Genomic DNA, 20,994 nt, shown 5'->3' on the forward strand with positions numbered 1-20,994 from the left:
CTATCCACCCTGTCATACGCCTTTTCCAAATCCATAAATGCCACAAAGACCTCTTTAGCCTTATCTAAATACTGTTCACTTATATGTTTCACTGTAAACACCTGGTCCACACACCCCCTACCTTTCCTAAAGCCTCCTTGTTCATCTGCTATCCTATTCTCCGTCTTACTCTTAATTCTTTCAATTATAACTCTACCATACACTTTACCAGGTACACTCAACAGACTTATCCCCCTATAATTTTTGCACTCTCTTTTATCCCCTTTGCCTTTATACAAAGGAACTATGCATGCTCTCTGCCAATCCCTAGGTACCTTACCCTCTTCCATACATTTATTAAATAATTGCACCAACCACTCCAAAACTATATCCCCACCTGCTTTTAACATTTCTATCTTTATCCCATCAATCCCGGCTGCCTTACCCCCTTTCATTTTACCTACTGCCTCACGAACTTCCCCCACACTCACAACTGGCTCTTCCTCACTCCTACAAGATGTTATTCCTCCTTGCCCTATACACGAAATCACAGCTTCCCTATCTTCATCAACATTTAACAATTCCTCAAAATATTCCTTCCATCTTCCCAATACCTCTAACTCTCCATTTAATAACTCTCCTCTCCTATTTTTAACTGACAAATCAATTTGTTCTCTAGGCTTTCTTAACTTGTTAATCTCACTCCAAAACTTTTTCTTATTTTCAACAAAATTTGTTGATAACATCTCACCCACTCTCTCATTTGCTCTCTTTTTACATTGCTTCACCACTCTCTTAACCTCTCTCTTTTTCTCCATATACTCTTCCCTCCTTGCATCACTTCTACTTTGTAAAAACTTCTCATATGCTAACTTTTTCTCCCTTACTACTCTCTTTACATCATCATTCCACCAATCGCTCCTCTTCCCTCCTGCACCCACTTTCCTGTAACCACAAACTTCTGCTGAACACTCTAACACTACATTTTTAAACCTACCCCATACCTCTTCGACCCCATTGCCTATGCTCTCATTAGCCCATCTATCCTCCAATAGCTGTTTATATCTTACCCTAACTGCCTCCTCTTTTAGTTTATAAACCTTCACCTCTCTCTTCCCTGATGCTTCTATTCTCCTAGTATCCCATCTACCTTTTACTCTCAGTGTAGCTACAACTAGAAAGTGATCTGATATATCTGTGGCCCCTCTATAAACATGTACATCCTGAAGTCTACTCAACAGTCTTTTATCTACCAATACATAATCCAACAAACTACTGTCATTTCGCCCTACATCATATCGTGTATACTTATTTATCCTCTTTTTCTTAAAATATGTATTACCTATAACTAAACCCCTTTCTATACAAAGTTCAATCAAAGGGCTCCCATTATCATTTACACCTGGCACCCCAAACTTACCTACCACACCCTCTCTAAAAGTTTCTCCTACTTTAGCATTCAAGTCCCCTACCACAGTTACTCTCTCACTTGGTTCAAAGGCTCCTATACATTCACTTAACATCTCCCAAAATCTCTCTCTCTCCTCTGCATTCCTCTCTTCTCCAGGTGCATACACGCTTATTATGACCCACTTCTCGCATCCAACCTTTACTTTAATCCACATAATTCTTGAATTTACACATTCATATTCTCTTTTCTCCTTCCATAACTGATCATTTAACATTACTGCTACCCCTTCCTTTGCTCTAACTCTCTCAGATACTCCAGACTTAATCCCATTTATTTCCCCCCACTGAAACTCTCCTACCCCCTTCAGCTTTGTTTCGCTCAGGGCCAGGACATCCAACTTCCTTTCATTCATAACATCAGCAATCATCTGTTTCTTGTCATCCGCACTACATCCACGCACATTTAAGCAACCCAGTTTTATAAAGTTTTTCTTCTTCTCTTTTTTAGTAATTGTATACAGGAGAAGGGGTTACTAGCCCATTGCTCCCGGCATTTTAGTCGCCTCATACGACACGCATGGCTTACGGAGGAAAGATTCTTTTCCACTTCCCCATGGACAATAGAAGAAATAAAAAAGAACAAGAGCTATTTAGAAAAAGGAGAAAAACCTAGATGTATGTATATATATATATATATATGCATGTGCGTGTCTGTGAAGTGTGACCAAAGTGTAAGTAGGAGTAGCAAGATATCCCTGTTATCTTAGCGTGTTTATGAGACAGAAAAAGAAACCAGCAATCCTACCATCATGCAAAACAGTTACAGGTTTTTGTTTCACAGTCATCTGGCAGGACGGTAGTACTTCCCTGGGTGGTTGCTGTCTACCAACCTACTACATATTCTACCAACCTACTGTGACCAAAACTGTGCAGCATAATCTAAATGAAGCCTAACCAAAGATATACATGTATAGAGTTAAACCATACCCCGGCCGGGATTGAACCCGCGGTCAGAGAGAGTCAAAACTCCAGCCCGTCGCGTTAGCCACTAGACCAGCTAGCCACAATAAGATTCGTCCAACTAGGTATATTTCTACACCATAGGAAGGTTAGCACAGGCACCACTGTGACCACAAATGCAAGTATGGTTTGTTTGCAATCGTGTCATTACGATTTCGTGAGTCATGTTGACGGCAGTGAACTGACTTGAGCTAGAGTTCGTCACGGCCATGCTAGCTGGAGATTCATCTGTAAAAACTTGCATTTGTGGTCACAGTGGTGCCTGTGCTAACCTTCCTATGGTGTAGAAATATACCTAGTTGGACGAATCTTATTGTGGCTAGCTTGTCTAGTGACTAATGCGACGGGCTGGAGTTTTGAGACTCTCTGACCGCGGGTTCAATCCCGGCCGGGGTAAGGTTTGTTTGCAATCGTGTCATTACGATATCGTGAGTCATGTTGACGGCAGTGAAGGGACTTGAGCTAGAGTTCGTCACGGCCATGCTAGCTGGAGATTCGTCTGTAAAAACTTGCATTTGTGGTCACAGTGGTGCCTGTGCTAACCTTCCTATGGTGTAGAAATATACCTAGTTGGGCGAATCTTATTGTGGCTAGCTGGTCTAGTGGCTAACGCGACGGGCTGGAGTTTTGAGACTCTATGACCGCGGGTTCAATCCCGGCCGGGGTGTGGTTTGTTTACAATCGTGTCATTACGATTTTGTGAGTCATATATAGAGATGTTCTTCAACTCTATACAGTGGACCCTCGACTAACGCTATTAATCCGTTCCTGAGAGCTCATCGTTAGTCAAAATAATCGTTAGTCAAGTTAATTTTCCCCATAAGAAATAATGGAAATCAAATTAATCCGTGCAAGACACCCAAAAGTATTGAAAAAAAAAAATTTTAACACATGAAATATTAATTTTAATACACACAAACTGAAGAAGACATGCACAGTTACATGACACTTACCTTTATTGAAGATCTGATGATGATTGATGGGATGGGAAGAGGGGAGTGTGTTGATGGTCTTAGTGTTTAGAAGGGGAATCCCCTTCCATTAGGACTTGAGGTGGCAAGTCCTTTTTCGGGGTTACTTCCCTTCTTTTAATCCCACTAGGACCAGCTTGAGAGTCACTGGACCTCTGTCGCACAACATATCTGCCCATAGAGGCCTGTACCTCCCGTTCCTTTATGACATTCCTAAAGTGTTTCACAACATTGTCAGTGTCACCATTAAACACTTGTTCAGGTTTCAGTCCTTCACTGTCTATGTACTCCTTGAATTCCTGCACATATTTTTCAGCTGCTTTTTGGTCCAAACTGGCAGCCTCACCATGCCTTATCACACTATGTATGCCACTACGATTCTTAAATCTCTCAAACCAACCTTTGCTGGCCTTAAATTCACTCACATCACTACTAGTTGCTGGCATTTTTCTAATTAAATCGTCATGCAACTTCCTAGCCTTTTCACATATGATCGCTTGAGAGATGCTATCTCCTGCTATCTGTTTTTCGTTTATCCATACCAATAACAGTCTCTCAACATCTTCTATCACTTGCGATCTCAGTTTCGAAAACATAGTTGCACCTTTGGCAAGAACAGCTTCCTTGATTGCCGTTTTCTTGGCTACAATAGTAGCGATGGTTGATTGGGGTTTTGTGTACAGCCTGGCCAGCTCGGAGACATGCACTCCACTTTCATACTTAGCAATGATCTCTTTCTTCATATCCATAGTAATTCTCACCCTTTTTGCTGTAGGGTTGGCACTAGAAGCTTTCTTGGGGCCCATGGTGACTTATTTTGCAGGTGCAATCACTAAAAAGGCTGTGATAATATGAAATGTTCCGATTGTATGCTTGGAAGCGACCGCGGTGGCTGGCTGGCTTGTAAACACTGGCCAGAAGTGGACGCGTCTCAGACGGAAGGAATAGTGTTGGTCGAGTTTTTTAGCGCTAATCGAGGCAAAAATTTTGCGATAAAATGTATCGCTAGTCAGATTTATCGTTAATCGATGCCATCGCTGGTCAAGGGTCCACTGTATATCTTTGGTGAGGACTTCTATTATTTATACTTCTTACTATGAAGCCAAGGATTCTGTTAGCTTTATTGCAAACACTTATGCATTGTTGTCTTGGTTTCAGATTACTGCTAACCAGAACTCTTAAATCCTTTTTGCAATCTGTAATATTAAGATCTACATTATATTTAATTTATATGTGGCATGGTTATTTTCCTGTCCAACATTTAGAACTTTGCATTTGTCTATATTAAACTGCATCGGCCACTTCTCCGACCACTGCATCAGTCTATTCAAATCCTGGAGTGCTCTAATGTCCTTGTTAGAATGAATTGGACGGCCTATTTTGGTGTCGTCAACAAATTTGCTCATGTCGTTATTTATTCCCTCATCTATGTCATTTATGTAGATTGTGTACAATAAAGGGCCCAACACTGACCCCTGTCTTGTTTACTCAATAGCCTCTGATGTGGAACTCTATCGAAAGCCTTACTGAAGTCCATATACACAATATTATATTCAGTACCATGATCTACCTCCTCAAATATCTTAGTGAAGAAAGTCAGTAAATTCGTAAGACAGGAACGCCCCTTTGTAAAACTGTGCTGAGATTCATTAGTCAATTTATGCCTTTCAAGATGGCTACAAATTGCTTCAGCAATTATTGATTCCATAAATTTTCCCACTATGAAGGTAAGGCTTATTGGTCTATAGTTTGAAGCTAAGGACCTGTCACCTGCCTTATAAATAGGTATTACATTTGCCATTTTCCAGTACAAGGCACTATGCAATTCAGAGGCACTATCTTTTAGGAACTTAGATGGGATGTTATGTGGGGCAGTGCTCTTAGTTGGGTTTAACTTGCTTAATTCTTTTTGCATGAAGTCATGAGATACACTTACTAGTTGACAACTGTTTGAGGTTACCCCTTTATTGTAATTTGTTTTAAACTTATCAGTGTCTGTGTTAAAGGTATTTGACGTAGCTGGTAGTTTACTTACTAGTGTTGATGCGACACGACAGTTGTGTAATATGAATTAAAACAATTTGCCACTTTAGTTGTTTTGTGGCATACCTCGTTATCAATATTTAATACTATGCTAGATCTATCTATTGGTTTATGGCAATAATCCAGTTGTATTAGTTGTTGACAAAGCTTTCTAGGGTTATTCTTGTACTCTTTGATTTTTGAGCAATAGTGCCTTGCCTTTGCTCCCCTTACAATCCTCTGCACTCTGTTCCACACCCTTTGGAATTCATTTAGCACTGCAATATCCTGTCTGTTTGCCTTAAATCTTTTTAGTAACTGGTCTCTGAATTTCATATTATCTAATATCTCGATAGTCATCCAGGGTTTGGTTCTCCATTTAATCCTAACCTCTTTAATTGGTGTAATATTATCAAGGATGGCAGTGAACATTGTTTTGAATTTTTCCCAGGCATCATTTACATCTGTGCAACTTGTTATCACTGTCCACTCACAATTGTGTAGCCTATTTACCAGTGTTTCTTTACTGTAGTTTCTAGTTGAACTCATTTTTATTGTCCTGTATAGGCCTATCCATTCCCTAGTGATTTTCCTGGTGCAGTAAATGACAAAATGATCACTAAGGTCTGTGGTAATGACGCCTGACTGACTCTTGCAAATACAAAACATTTCATATACGTATTAACATATAAAAAAATAGAATATAGAAAGGAGCAATACCCTGGTGAGGAACTTTTCTGCATATCACACAAGCCAGCTAGTATCTAGTTTCTCAGTACTGAATTTCATTCACCTACATTTTTAATTTGATTTCCTAGTACACCTTACCAATTTACCGAGTATATTAAAGTTTACAAAACATAGGAAAATGGAGGGAAATCTGTTAAGGTATACTATGAATTTTATTATTTGTTTAAACAAACCATGAAGATATTTCAGTGCATTATTCTACAATTGTTAAATACTGGAAAATTTTATGTTGTCAGATGACTCTGTTAAAGGTCACTGATAGGAACTTTTATTATTCATTGCTGGAGGGTAAATTAACCCATTGTCTACGTGGAATTAGTGATGAGATAGTACAATATTCGAACGATCCTATACACATTGTGCTTTAAAACATTTTAATAGTGTACAGTATACTGTGTTTGACAGTGAATTCCCTTCCTGTCTTTTTAAACAGGCTGCAAACTGCTTCTCTTCCCAGGAGCATTCAACATGACGACTGGTCCAGTTCATTGGGAACTGCTGCAGAGAGGTCGAGCCTTAGATAATCAGGTATTGAATTCAGATAAAGGTTTCTTACGAGTTATCTTAGGAATGTTATGGTTTAGGTCAGAATTATGTATCAGTAAACTGTAGCTTTAACTATAATCCTAATTTACTGTTTATTGCCAACCATAGGTGGTACCACTGTATTTGTATTTCATTTTGAGTTATACTTGTAGTGTTGTGTCATTTAAAAAAAATTCAATGGTTATAGTGTGCACTATTTTTCATTTACAGTGGACCCTCAACCAATGGCATTAATCCGTTCTAAGGGCTTGTCATTGGTTGAAATTGCTGTTGGTCGAGTTAATTTTCCCCATAAGAAAAAATGAAAATAGAATTAATCCGTGGCTGACACCCCAAAGTCTGAATTTTTTTTTTTTTACATGAAATATGCATTTCCTTATATGGAAAGGAATGGGACATGCAAAATAAACAATAATTAAATGCCACTTACCTTTATTGTGGAGTTGTTGTTGAGTGATGTGCCAGCAGCAGGGGAAATTCAGGATTGTCTATTGCTTGGAAGGAGAATCCCCTTCCATAAAGACTTCAGGTACCAAGTCCTTTGGTGGGGTTACCTCCCTTCTTGGTTTTTTAATGCCACTAGGACCAGCTTGAGAATCACTGGACCACTCTCTACCACCATCACAACCAGTACCACCCTCTACCACCATCACAACCAGTACCACCCTCTACCACCATCACAACCAGTACCACCCTCTACCACCATCACAACCAGTACCACCCTCTACCACCATCACAACCACTGCCACCCTCTACCACCATCACTGCCACCCTCTACCACCATCACTACCACCCTCTACCACCATCACTACCACCCTCTAGCACCATCACTACCACCCTCTACCACCATCACAACCAGTACCACCCACTACCACCCTCTACCACCATCACTACCACCCTTTACCACCATCACTACCACCACCACTTTTGTATTTTTCTTCAAACTTTTTTTTTATTTCTATCATGTTTCCCACATCCTTTACCAAAGGGCTGGCTCTAGAAGCTTTCTTGGGGCCCATGGTGGCTTATTTAGCAGCTATAAACACTAGAAACAGTGGAATAATCCAAAATGTATGGGAGGCACATGTGGAAACTGACTGCAACAGGTTGTAAACAATGGCACACTGAGTCTTGGAGTGGCTGGGGACATGTTACGGACGAACGTCGTTGGTTAAGTTTTTTGCCGTTGGTTAAGGCATTTTTTTCGACAGCAAAAAGTGCCGTTAGACGAAATTGCCATTACTTAATGCCGCCATTAGTTGAGGGTTGACTGTACGTATTTATTTTTAACACACTGACCTTCTCCCACCAAGGTAAGGTGATCTTCAATAGAAACAGTCACCATCCCCCATTGAATAGCTGTCTGGCCAGAAGTATACAGACATCGCTATTCAAATTACTCTCAAGTGCAGTATTGCCATTCATCCTTCCAAGTGAGGGCACTGTACATCCCATCTCCAGGAATAGAGTCCAACTAATTGATTTTCCCGAATCTTTTTATAACTGTTACCTTACATGCCAACAACACATTATGCCATAAAAAACAACTTTTAATTAATTCCCGCCATTTGTCACTATTTTGAAAAGAATTATTGTACTTTATTTTGCCTTTCCTACATTTTTAAGAGTTTAAACTTTACTACTTGTTTTTGTTGCTGGCTCTAGATTTTTTCCTGTAGGTTTTCATAGGTTTTGTCTTTGGTCTAGAGGAAATTTCTGAGGATTTTTAGTTATTGTTTGTGTGTCTAGAATAATAGTTGTAAGCCAAGGAACAACAGTGAAAAGGTGCACATGGTAAAGAACCCTTTAGGTTCTCTGCTGTGCAGTATGGCCCCAATTTGCAACATGAATGTGTGACTGAAAATTCTTTATAAATAGTGTGTTCAATGCTTGGAACCTATTAACCCCACAGAAACTCATGTTATAATTGGAGATGTGTTACCAAGTCATAATATTCTGTATCGTAGTACTATTTCATTTATTTTTAAATAATATTTACCCATTATTTTGCATTCAGTACTGTTCCTTTTCACTTACAAATAGTATTTAAAATTGTTTAAATAATTTATACATGTTAAACAGAGCAGAGCTACAAGATAGAACACAGTACAATATATAGATGTAGGGGCAGGCAACAGCTGGATTGTCTCAGTAAGAGAAAGTTAGGATATGTAATGCAGGAAGATATGGGATGGTATGGCTTGTGGTCCCATGCCTGCCTTACTGAACAATTCCACCGGGTTACCACAGCACAGCCAAATGCCCTTAAGAAAATTGTAAATGTTAAGTTTGTGGTTATGGCCAATCTCTACCAAATAGGAGCACTTTATACAGACCTAAAATAAACATATGCTAATTATAAATGCATTTTGTAAAAACTAATCGAGAAATTATAACTGTTAAATCTACAATTCTTGATCAATCTACAAAATAAATGCATTTCTATACATGAATAAAATAAACATACACATTATAAATGCATTTGGTTAAAAGGAGAAAAAATATTTAAAATAATAGGACAGAGGAGAGGATAGGATGGTGAAGAGGGTGTAAAAATGTGGAGTGGAAGGTAAGACAGGTAGAGGTTATCCCAGGAATAGTTGGAGGGATGGAGGGGGTAAATGAGGCTTTGAGATGTAGGGGCTTGAGCAACCAGCAGGTTTGTGAGAGCATGTTACATAGGAGTGAATAGAGACAAGTGGTTTTTGACAGATGTACTGTTGGAGTGTGAGCAAGGTAACATTTATGAAGGAAGACCAGTTAGCTACTTTTAAGTCCTGGAGGTGGAAAGGGCAGTACCTACACTCTGAAGGAGGGGAGATGATGCTGTTAGAGGGTAATCTGATTTGTGATGTCAGCACACTTTTGACAAGATACAGTAGATTGTAAATAATTTCTTAGCATTTCCCCAGACATCTGTGGTATTTGAGACATAACATTTTCTGAGCATAATAAGGGGCTTTCTATATAGTAGTATGTTATTGATGTCAGCTAGGCCTGTATACCTTGTACATGTACTTGTAGTAAATAAAGATATTATAATAATAATAATAATAATAATCAAAATGAAGCGCTAAACCCACTAGGGTCATAAAGCGCTGCTGTATTTATTCAGTCATCTGTTTTATTGTTTAAAATCATCCGTAAGATTTTTTTTTTCTCGGTAGAGCTCCTGAACTGAGGCACTGCAGTTAATTTAATCTCTTGTTTCTTGGGTCATACCTGAATATACCCACCTTTTCCCTCTTCCTATTATGATTTCTGTAGTGTAACTTATAGCTTATGATTTGGAATGAATTGCAGATATTGATTCTGGAATTTTACCAAGAAGTGTTGATTTGTTTTGATTATGGTAGGAAGAACATAAGAAAGAAGGAACACTGAAACAGGCCTACTGACCCATGCAGAGCAGGTCCATGCCCCCCCCCCCCCCCAGATTAGCCCAATGACCCACCCAGTCTGATCATCTCCACTCAAGGATGGAGCACTGCACCAGACCCAGCAGCACAAGCTAGTCAGGTCCAACTCACACCCACTCATGTATTAATCTAACCTGTTTTTAAAACTACACAACATTTTAGCCTGATTATTATTATAATAAAAAAGAAGCGCTAAGCCACAAGGGCTATACAGCTTTAGCCTAAATAACTGTACTCGGGAGTTTGTTCCACTCATCCACAACTCTATTACTAAATCAGTGCTTTCCTATATCCTTCCTGAATCTGAATTTTTCCAACTTGAAACCATTGCTGCGAGTCCTGTCGTGGCTGGAAATTTTCAGCATGCTATTTACATCCCCTTTATTTATTCCTGTTTTCCACTTATACACCTCGATCATATCCCCCCTAATTCTACGCCTTTCGAGAGAGTGCAGATTCAGGGCCCTCAGTCTATCCTCATAGGGAAGATTTCTGATACATGGGATCATCTTTGTCATCCTCCTCTGTACGTTTTCCAGAGCATTTATATCCATTCTGTAATACGGTGACCAGAACTGAGCAGCATAGTCTAAATGAGGCCTAACCAAGGATAGAGTTGAAGAACAACCTGAGGACTTCTATTATTTATACTTCTAGATATGAAGCCAAGAATTCTGTTAGCTTTATTGCGAACACTAATGCATTGTTGTCTTGGTTTTAGATTACTGCTAACCAGAACTCCTAAATCCTTTTTGCAATCAGTAGTATTAAGATCTACATTATTTAGTTTATATGTGGCATGGTTATTTACCTGTCCAACATTTAGAACTTTGCATTTGTCAATATTAATCTGCATCTGCCACTTCTCTGACCATTGCATCAGTCTATTCAAATCATCCTGGAGTGCTCTAGTGTCCTCATTAGAATGAATTGGACAGCCTATTTTGGTGTTATCAGCAAATTTGCTTATGTCGCTATTTATTCCCTCATCTATGTCGTTTATGTAAATTGTGAACAACAGTGGCTTTCCCATACCCAGATCTCTCGATATTGTAATCTTTATATCTTCTGAATGTCCATATTAACCAGATTGGTGATTCATGGAGATATGGTCTTTGAAACACAAAATTAACCCAAATTTGAAACAAAAATAATGTTATGCAGACTAAATCTTGTATGATTTTGTGGTTTCTAATTTCATGGAACCTCTAGGATCACAGCTCCCTTTATACAAATGAATAACTTAATCATGATTTACTTGGCTTACATTTCCAGATTTATATTGGAACTATCTCCCCAGCACGTGACACATCAGCAAAGTACATAGCTTGGGGACACTCCTCAGTGATCAACCCATGGGGAGAAGTAATTGCTACATCTGAAGAGTATGAGGCTATTATATATGGTGACGTAGGTAAGTACCGTAATAAATTTTGTATAGAATGCTGCCCTGAAAAAATATATTAAATTTTACTTTTTTTTTTTTAAACACAATGGCTGTCTGCCAATGAGGTAGGGTGACCCAAAAAAGAAGCACTTTCACTATCATTTACACTCGCTGTCTTGTAAGAGGTGCATAGATACAATAAACAGCAAATATCCTCATCCCTTCTTTAGTGTGCAGTCACTGTACCCATGTGCTTCCCACCTCCAAGACTTCCCTGAATCTTTTCAGAAAATGTTACCTTGGTCACACATGGGCAGCTCATTAGGTCCAAGAAACCATTTGCCTCCACTCTTAACTACAGTACAGAATCCTTTGTCCGAAATTCCAAAATCTGAAAGTTTGTATAATATTGACATGATGCATCACAAATAGATCACTCAGTGCAAGATGTGGTGGAGGCTTAGTCCTCCATCTGCTGAGGCTAGACAGACAAACTTTATATTTGTACCAGTGCCAGTTTGTTGTCAGCAACAATTACCATAGTATTTTATGGTGTTGAAGATGCAATTTTTTCCCAAAATAAGTCTCAAAAATTTACCCAGCATTTTGGAGGCCAAAGGTTACATTGCTCATAGGCCTCAACCTAAGCCTAGAGAAGTGTTTTGATACTAGACAGTAATCTAAGCTCTTGTATACAACCCAATAATGAATCATGTAAACTATTTTTTATAAAATAATGAATAACAAAAATACGTAATCATAAATCATCGTAAAAATTCATTGGCGTTTAGCAGCAGTAGGCTAGGGTAAAACAGGTGATGGAGTCAGATGAATTATGGGTAGTATCAGTAAGCTAATTCACTTGCTTACCATCAAACCACCCAGTAATAATATTTTTACTCACTTCAGACACTTCCTGATATTAACCCATTTGAGGTCTGTGCCTTAGTACTATGGCTTTGAGCTCAGGGTCCATGCCATATTATTATAATCATGGGGAGCACTAAAACCGTAGGATTATACAGCGCATGGGGGGGGAGGGATGGAAGGCATTCAGGCTCAATTCAGGGAACTGGAGCACAGATCCAATTCCCTAGATCAAGAGCCCCTCACCAGCATCAAGGAACCTCCCTTGAGGGGGTCCATGCCATAGTACGTACTGTGACTTTAAGCTCAGGGTCTGTGCCATAGTACCACGGCTTTGGGTTCAGGGTCCATGCTATAGTACTATGGCTTTGAGCTCAGGCCATACCATAGTACTACGTGGTGAGCTCAGCTCACTCAGATAAGCTGTGAGCGGTAAATTTTGGCCTACATATATAAGGGAATGGGTCTGTGTGGTAAGTGCACCCTGTATAAAAAAAAATCCTCCCTTTCGCAGTGCATGATGGGAAAAATAAAATTGACCATTTGTATGGTTTAAAATAGCGACCTTTTCAGTGTTTTACCAATGTTTATGGTTTTATTGGCCATTTCTTGGTATCATTGATAGAATTGGAGACATATTACTGAAATAGAGATGATTTTACATAATTGGTTTCATGTCTGGAAGTAGCTTGAAATTGAGCTCAAAGTGGTGGAAACATTCGATTCTTGCCAATATTCCAGAGGACGGGTTAGGCTCCCTTTCAACCCCTAGTCTGTCTTATGGGTTTTTACTAGGTCTGATTCAATCATTGGGATGCTGTAAACCATGACCATTGACCAGTCTTTCCTGCTTATATTGTCTTATCCAAGAAAGAGTAAATCTTTTGTTTTTGTGTGATAAGAATTCAGAATGGAAGGGAAGTGTAATATAAAAGAGGAAAGGGTATTTGACTAATGAATAGAGGAAATGTTTTAGTGTCAAGAATATCTGTATTTTTTATGTACTATTTTGAAAGTGGTATTTATTTGTAATTTTTGTCCAAAGAATGGCCAAATTACCAAATTCTAATCACTCTACATATGGTAGTTGAATGGGCAGTTTCTTTTGCTAAGTTGATAAAATGGAAGGCATACTAGCAAATAACTAAAGAATTTGGTTAACTGGAACAACAGAATTGGCTTAAAATAGGCTCAAAGTGGGCAAAATCACTGATATGTAAATGAGACAGAGACTGCTAACTTTGCACCTGGATAATTCTGTAAGTTTTCCATTAAATTTTGTACTTTTGATGTCATTACCTTCATAAAAAAAATTCTCTACCATTTCAGATTTTTTTTTTTGAAAGAGACTGAGAGCAATATTGAATTTGGGATCTGGACAGTGAAAGGGTTTAGTATGAAAATGACACTGCCATGAACTATTATGAGAACAGTACATTTATAAATTACCGGTAAAGTAATAAGAATCCTTCTCATATATAAGAATCTGTGACTCCTAGAGTGATACTTTGTACATAAACATTATCTCCAGTTTTCTCCCTCTTCAAGGGGGGCTCCTTGGCGTGGTGAAGAGGCTCTTGGTCTGAGGAATTAGCCCTGTCGGTCTTCTTCCTCAGACCGAACCTAATTACCCCCCATTCTCCCCTCCCCTATCCCATCCTCCCCTTTTTCCATTCCTCCTCCTCCTCCTCACCCCTCCCTTTTGCCCTTCCTCTTTTTGGCCTTTGGGATTTCTCCCACAGGCGCGCTAGTTCCTAGGTAGGGGAAAGGACACCAGGGTCCATCCCATTCCGTTGAGGTTCTTGGTGGTGGCGTAGTTTGCCGTGGAATCTGGATTGCCTGGGGATGTCCCAATCCCTCTCCGGTATCCCGGAGTAGCTTTGGGTGTCTTTCTGGCGACGAGTGTATCTCTGGAAGCCACCTTTCGGATTCCGGGGGTGGTGGCCGAAGCAAGTATGCTTTGTGGCGGATATCCGGCCGCCCTCTCTTTTGTCCACCGAGGTAGCTCGGCAGATGTGAGGTTGCTATCCCGGATTGCTGGTTTACTGGCATGAAGGGTAGGGTATGGCACGGGTTCCATGCTGCATCTGCACTACTAGCGGTGCTGAGGTCCTCTTGGGCGCGGAGGGAGATTTCCGGCCCTTTCATTCCTCCTGGGAACTATTCCTCCCCGCTCCCCCCCCTTTTTTATTATTTTTTTTATTTTCTTTTCTTCTTTCTTTTTTTTTCTTAAAAACAAAAAGCAAAGGAGTAACCTAACCATGGCAGCCCTAGTCCATGAACCCACTACCCCCGGGCCCCTTCTTGATACCGCACCCCATTCTGACCCTGCCTTGTGTTTAGACCACTCTTCGGACACTCCTGATGCCCCTGTACCTCTTGCTGGTGCTGTTTCCTCACCCGCTTCAGGTACCGGGGCTTCGACTGACTCCTTCGATTTGTCTGAACTCCGCTCTCCTTTGACTATGCTTCCGGCTTCTCCCTCTATGGTATGGCAATTTTCGAATCGCCCGCCCATTTCACGCCGGACCAACTCCGGTCCTACTCCTAAACGCCAACGTCAATCTCCTGATGATGCTAATCGTTACCTTCCCATTCTACTCGGAAAAGACCGACACGTCAAGCACTCCCTCTCCACGCTCAGTTTCGGACCACACAATGGACTAAATTCTTTACTTTAAGACCGACTTCTTCTTCTGCCTACCTTTCTGACCATAGTATTGGCAAAGCGCTCCTGCGTCATGTTGGTAGAGATATTTCATTTCATGCTCTCAAGAGCGGTATGCGCATCATCACTGTCCAGAATGCTACCCAAGCTCATGATCTTTCTCTCCTTTCGAATATCGATACTACTCCTATCACTATTGAAAAACATCTTTCTCTCAATTCTTGTAGTGGTACTGTCATTCTGCCCCATACCATAGTCCAACAGAATTTCCAGTCATGTGGCAATGACATTTTTGAACAGCTGGAACTCCAGGATCTCCCAATCCTCAAAGTAGACACTTATGTCCTTCCTGCCCGGGGGCGGAGACGTTACCCTTGCAATGTGGCTCGTTTAACTTTTGACAGCCGAGAACTCCCGTCCTCTGTATATGTTGTGGGACATCGGTTACAAGTTTGAAAGGTGATACCTACACCGCAACAATGTAGAAATTGCTGGCGTTTTGGTCACCCAGTGAAATATTGCAGATCTATGGCCGAATGCCCAGTCTGTGGTGCCGACGACCATTCTAATACATCTTGCAGTCAACCTCCATCTTGCCTTAATTGTAATGAAGCTCACCCTTCGTACTCCCGCCGTTGCCATGTCTACTTAAATGAACATGAAATCCGTTGCCTCAAAGAGGCAGAAGGTCTCCCTTATGCTATGGCAGTTACTCATCTCCGCCTCCAAGGGAGACTACCCCGTGTTTCTTATTCTCGTGTTTCCAAACATCCCCCCACTTCTGGGGTCCCATCTTCTGCAGCCTCCTCTGTTGTTACCCCTCCCATAGCTACTACGGCATCTAATCCTTTTGCTGTCCTTGGCTCTGACGTCCCGACTACAACTCAGTCTGTTCTCACATCTTCGCGTCCTTCCTCACAAGCCCCAGTATCGACAAGACCTCGTACGACACCTAATACCAATCGCCCCTCTACTCAGAAGTCCAAAAAATCCACATTGCTCAAATCTTCTTTGCCCCTTCCTTCCCTTCTTCCACCTCCACACTTTACCTTTCCAGTCTCTGTACCTAGTTCTTCCCCTCTCTCTGGCTCTATTACAAGTGTGGAGATTCACCCTCCTCCTCGTACTATGCCTTCCACCCCCGTCCCCTCCCAAGTTTCTCCCTCTTCTGCCACCTCCCAGGTTTCTGCCTCTTCTGTCCCCCCCCCATACTTCATCTCCAGTCCCTTACACTCTTTCCCCCCCCCCTCTACTTTGGTACAGTCCATTACTGTCCCAATCTTTACTCACCCTCCTCCTTCTATCTCCAATATGGTCTCCCATACATCTTTGAATTCAGAAACACTTGAAGCCATTTTAGAATATATTGCAGAGACTAAACCTTCAATGGACACTGATTCACTTCCTGTTCCTTCTTTTCCCTCTCCTCCATCTTCACAACCCCATTCTTCGCAACGCTCCGTTCCTTCGCTACTTGAACGTCTTCCAATGCCACCACACGTTGACTTTTCTAACCCCTCTAGTCCGTAGGTGCCTTTACCTACAGATTCCTGGTATTTTCTTCATCGCCAATCATGGCCTATTTACAGTGGAATATCCGCGGCCTCAGGGGTAATCGGGGTGAGCTTCAGATGTTGCTTTCCAGGTTTTCCCCTGTTGGTGCTTGCTTACAAGAACCAAAATTACACTCGGCTGTTTTCCAACCTATCTCAGGCTATAATTTATTGTATTCTTCGGATCCTTTCTCAGATGGGACCTTTAATGAAAGTGCCCTTCTTCTACACAATGATATTCCGTACTGTCAACTATTTGTCCATACCTTGCTGCATTACATTGCAGCCCGTATCCACTTGAATAAGTGGTTTACAATATGTTCTTTATATCTCTCTCCTTCTCGGGCATTTTCTATCCCAGACTTTGCCTTTCTTGTTTCATCCTTACCACCACCACTTCTGTTACTTGGTGATTTTAATGCCCACCATTTCCTCTGGGGGGGGGTCTCATTGTGACTCACGTGGCATCCAGTTGGAGGCTTTTCTCGCCTCTCACCCCCTCCATGTTTTAAATACGGGTACTCCCACCCATTTTGATCCTCGTACTCATACTCTCTCTTGCATCGATCTATCAGTCTGCTCTTCCTCCACTGCACTAGACTTCACCTGGTCTGTTCTACCAGACTTACATGACAGCGATCATTTTCCGATCATTCTTACTTCTCCTTCCTATTCACCACCTTTCCGTAGCCCTCGCTGGCAATTTGATCGGGCAAATTGGGATCTTTACTCACACCTCACTGCTTTTAGTGAGGTTCCTTCTTCATCCTCCATTGATGAGCTCCTACACATCTTCTCGACGTCAGTTTATACCGCAGCTTCTCATTCTATACCCCAAACCTCAGGCAGGCATTCTCAGAAGTGCGTGCCTTGGTGGTCTCCTGCTTGTGCTCGTGCAGTACGTTTGAAACGTGCTGCATGGGGCAGGTACCGGTACATTAGAACCGCTGAGAGACTTCTTGATTTTAAGCAGAAGCGTGCGATCGCTCGCCGTGTCATCCGTGAAGCTAAACGCACTTGTTGGCGAGACTATGTTTCCACCATCACCTCTGCTTCTTCTATGAGTGCAGTCTGGAAAAAAGTGAGGAAATTGAGTGGTAAATACTCTCCTGACCCGGCTCCTGTTCTACGGGTCGCTGGTGTTGATGTAGCAAACCCTCTCGACGTTGCCATTGAACTTGGCACACATCTGGTCCGTATTTCCCGAGGGCTCCATCTATGCCCCTCGTTTCTTTCCTCAAAGTCTGCCAGAGAGTTAGTACCCTTGGACTTTTCTTCTCGCAGAGAAGAACAGTATAATGTGCCTTTTACACTTCAAGAACTGGAGGCAACGCTCTCAGCTTGCCGATCATCGGCAGCTGGGCCTGACGACATTCATATTCGTATGTTACAACATTTACATCGGTCAGCCCTTGTAATCCTCTTACACCTCTTCAATCTTATTTGGGCACAAGGAGTTCTTCCCCAGCTGTGGAAATCTGCCATTGTTCTCCCTTTCCGCAAACCGGGTACTACAGGACATGATGCCCCCCCACTATCGCCCCATCGCTCTTACTAGTGCAGTTTGCAAAGTGATGGAACGTCTTGTATATCGACGTTTAATGTGGTATTTAGAGACACACAACAGTCTCTCCGCTAGTCAATATGGCTTTCGTAAGGGTCGTTCTACCATAGACCCCTTACTACGCTTGGATACGTATGTTCGTAATGCCTTTGCGAATAATCACTCAGTTATTGCCATATTTTTTGACCTTGAGAAGGCATATGACACAACTTGGAGGTATAATATTTTGGCCCAGGCCCATTCCTTAGGCCTCCGAGGCAATCTACCATCCTTCCTTAAGAACTTTTTAACTGACAGACATTTCCGTGTTCGAGTCAATAATGTTCTTTCCCCGGACTTCGTCCAAGCTGAAGGTGTCCCTCAGGGATGTGTTCTAAGCACAACACTTTTTCTCCTTGCTATAAATGATTTGGCCTCTGTTCTTCCACCCAATATTTGGTCATCACTCTATGTTGATGACTTCGCTATTGCTTGTGCAGGCGCTGACTGTCATCTTATTGCAGTTTCTCTCCAGCATGCGGTCGACCGTGTTTCCACTTGGGCCACCACGCATGGGTTTAAATTTTCAAGTACCAAAACTCACCAAATTACTTTCACTAGACACTCTGTTATCTCCGATCATCCTTTGTATCTCTATGGCTCCCGTATCCCTGAACGTGATACAGTCAGGTTTCTAGGCCTTCTCTTTGACCGTCGGTTATCCTGGAAACCTCACATTACCTCTCTGAAGGCAACTTGTCACAGCCGGCTAAACCTTCTTAAAACCCTTGCTCGTCTTTCCTGGGGAGCTGATCGTCGAACTCTGCTTCGCCTACATTCAGCCCTCGTTTTATCGAAACTTGATTATGGTGACCAGATTTATTCCGCGGCCTCTCCTGCTACTCTCTCTAGCCTTAACTCTATCCATCACCAAGGATTACGTTTGTGCCTTGGTGCTTTTCGCTCTTCCCCTGTTGAGAGCCTCTATACAGAAGCGAATGTTCCATCCTTGTCTGATCGCCGTGATGCCCATTGCCTTCGCTACTATGTACGCTCTCACGATCTACACAATCCTTCCATTTATAGAATGGTCACCGATATTAGTAGACATTCTTTATTCGTTCGCCGCCCCTGTTTGCTCCGTCCCTTTTCTCTTCGCCTACATTCACTCTTGTCTTCCCTTCAGTTACCACCTTTATATATTCATGTAGCATCTCACTTTTCCCTACCCCCCTGGGAAGTTCCAGCTGTTCGGGTCTGTTCTTTCTCACTCCCTTGCTCGAAAGCTCAACTGCCTACGGTGGCTTCCCGCTCTCTTTTTCTTGATCACTTCCACTCCCATTCTCATGCCACCGCTGTGTACACAGATGGCTCTAAGTCTTCAGACGGCGTCGGATTTGCAGCAGTGTTTCCGGACAGCGTCGTGCGGGGGCATTTACTATCTTCAGCTAGCATTTTTACTGCTGAACTGTATGCCATTCTTGCAGCACTTATTCGTATCGCATCTGTGCCTGTGTCATCATTTGTAGTAGTCTCAGACTCCCTTAGTGCTCTACAGGCTATACGAAAATTTGATACATCTCATCCCCTAGTTCTCCGTATCCAACTTTGGCTACGCCGTATCTCTACCAAACATAAAGATATTGTTTTTTGTTGGGTCCCTGGTCATGTCGACGTACAGGGCAATGAACAGGCAGACACTGCTGCGAGGTCAGCAGTACATGACCTACCGATTTCCTATAGAGGTGTTCCATTTCTGGACTATTTTGCTGCAATAGCTACCCACCTTCGCACCCGTTGGCAACAACGTTGGTCAACTCTGCTCGGTAACAAACTTCATTCTATTAAACCGAGCATAGGTTACTGGCCGTCTTCTTGTCATCAGTGCCGAGGTTGGGAGACCACTCTCTCCCGCCTTCGCATTGGCCACACTCGTCTTACTCATGGGTATCTCATGGAGAGGCACCCTGTTCCTCTCTGTGAGCAGTGTCAAGTTCCAGTATCGATTAGCCACATTCTGTTAGACTGCCCTCTCTATCAACGAGCACGCAGAATTTACCTCCAACGTCGTCTTCGTTCTACTACTCTCTCTTTACCTTCCCTTCTTGCTGATGGACCCTCCTTTAATCCTGACTCTCTCATTGACTTCTTGACAACGACTGATTTACTCCACAAACTCTGATGATACTTTTCGCACTCCCCTCAGCCCTTTCTAGTTCAGTCTCTTGCTGCCCTTTACCCTTTCACCATCCACTACCCCGCTGTTATCTGTAACCTATTACTCATCCATCTCCCTTTTGCCACCTGATGCCCTCGCTTCCTTCCTGCCCTGCAGCGCTGTATAGTCCTTGTGGCTTAGCGCTTCTTTTTGATTATAATAATAATAATAATAATAATCCAGTTTTCTCATATTAACACTGATGATACAGGAAACAACTGATTCTCCCATCCGTATAGACTTATACTCTGGGGTTGATCATTCTTTATGTAAACATTATCACCAATTTTCTCACAGGATATGAAAAAAACTGCTTGTATTAACTGCTGATGCAGAAAAATAACTTTTCCCATCTGTAAAAACTAAAAGTGTACTCCAGTATACAGGTCTCCCTCAACATTCGCGAGGGTTAGGGGATCAAGAACCTCGCGAATGTTGAAAAATCGCGAATGTTTGGTGCCCCAATATATTGTAGGGAAATATAATACAATACTGCTTCCTTAACCTATTGAACCATGAACAGTCAGACACATGAAGACATTGTAAAATATTGTACTAGTGCCAGCCCTTTGGTAAAGGTGAGAAAAACTATAGAATTCAAGAAAGAATTCGTAGCAGAGTACCAAAGTGGAGGAGGAAGA

The 20,994-nt window shown here is 41.8% G+C and overlaps 1 protein-coding gene across 3 annotated transcripts in view; it reads left to right on the top strand.

Annotated features, from left to right (window-relative positions):
- LOC128697941 (omega-amidase NIT2) overlaps positions 1–20,994 on the top strand; it is a 115,418-nt gene that overhangs the window by 88,497 nt on the left and 5,927 nt on the right. For all 3 annotated transcript variants that reach the window (XM_053789930.2, XM_053789945.2, XM_053789938.2), the window contains exons 6-7: positions 6,586–6,680; positions 11,393–11,531. In XM_053789930.2, the coding sequence (XP_053645905.2) occupies positions 6,586–6,680; positions 11,393–11,531 (234 nt within the window). The remainder of the gene's footprint in view (positions 1–6,585; positions 6,681–11,392; positions 11,532–20,994) is intronic.

The sequence above is a fragment of the Cherax quadricarinatus genome, chromosome 31 (genome assembly GCF_038502225.1).
Source record: "Cherax quadricarinatus isolate ZL_2023a chromosome 31, ASM3850222v1, whole genome shotgun sequence".
NCBI lineage: Eukaryota > Metazoa > Arthropoda > Malacostraca > Decapoda > Parastacidae > Cherax > Cherax quadricarinatus.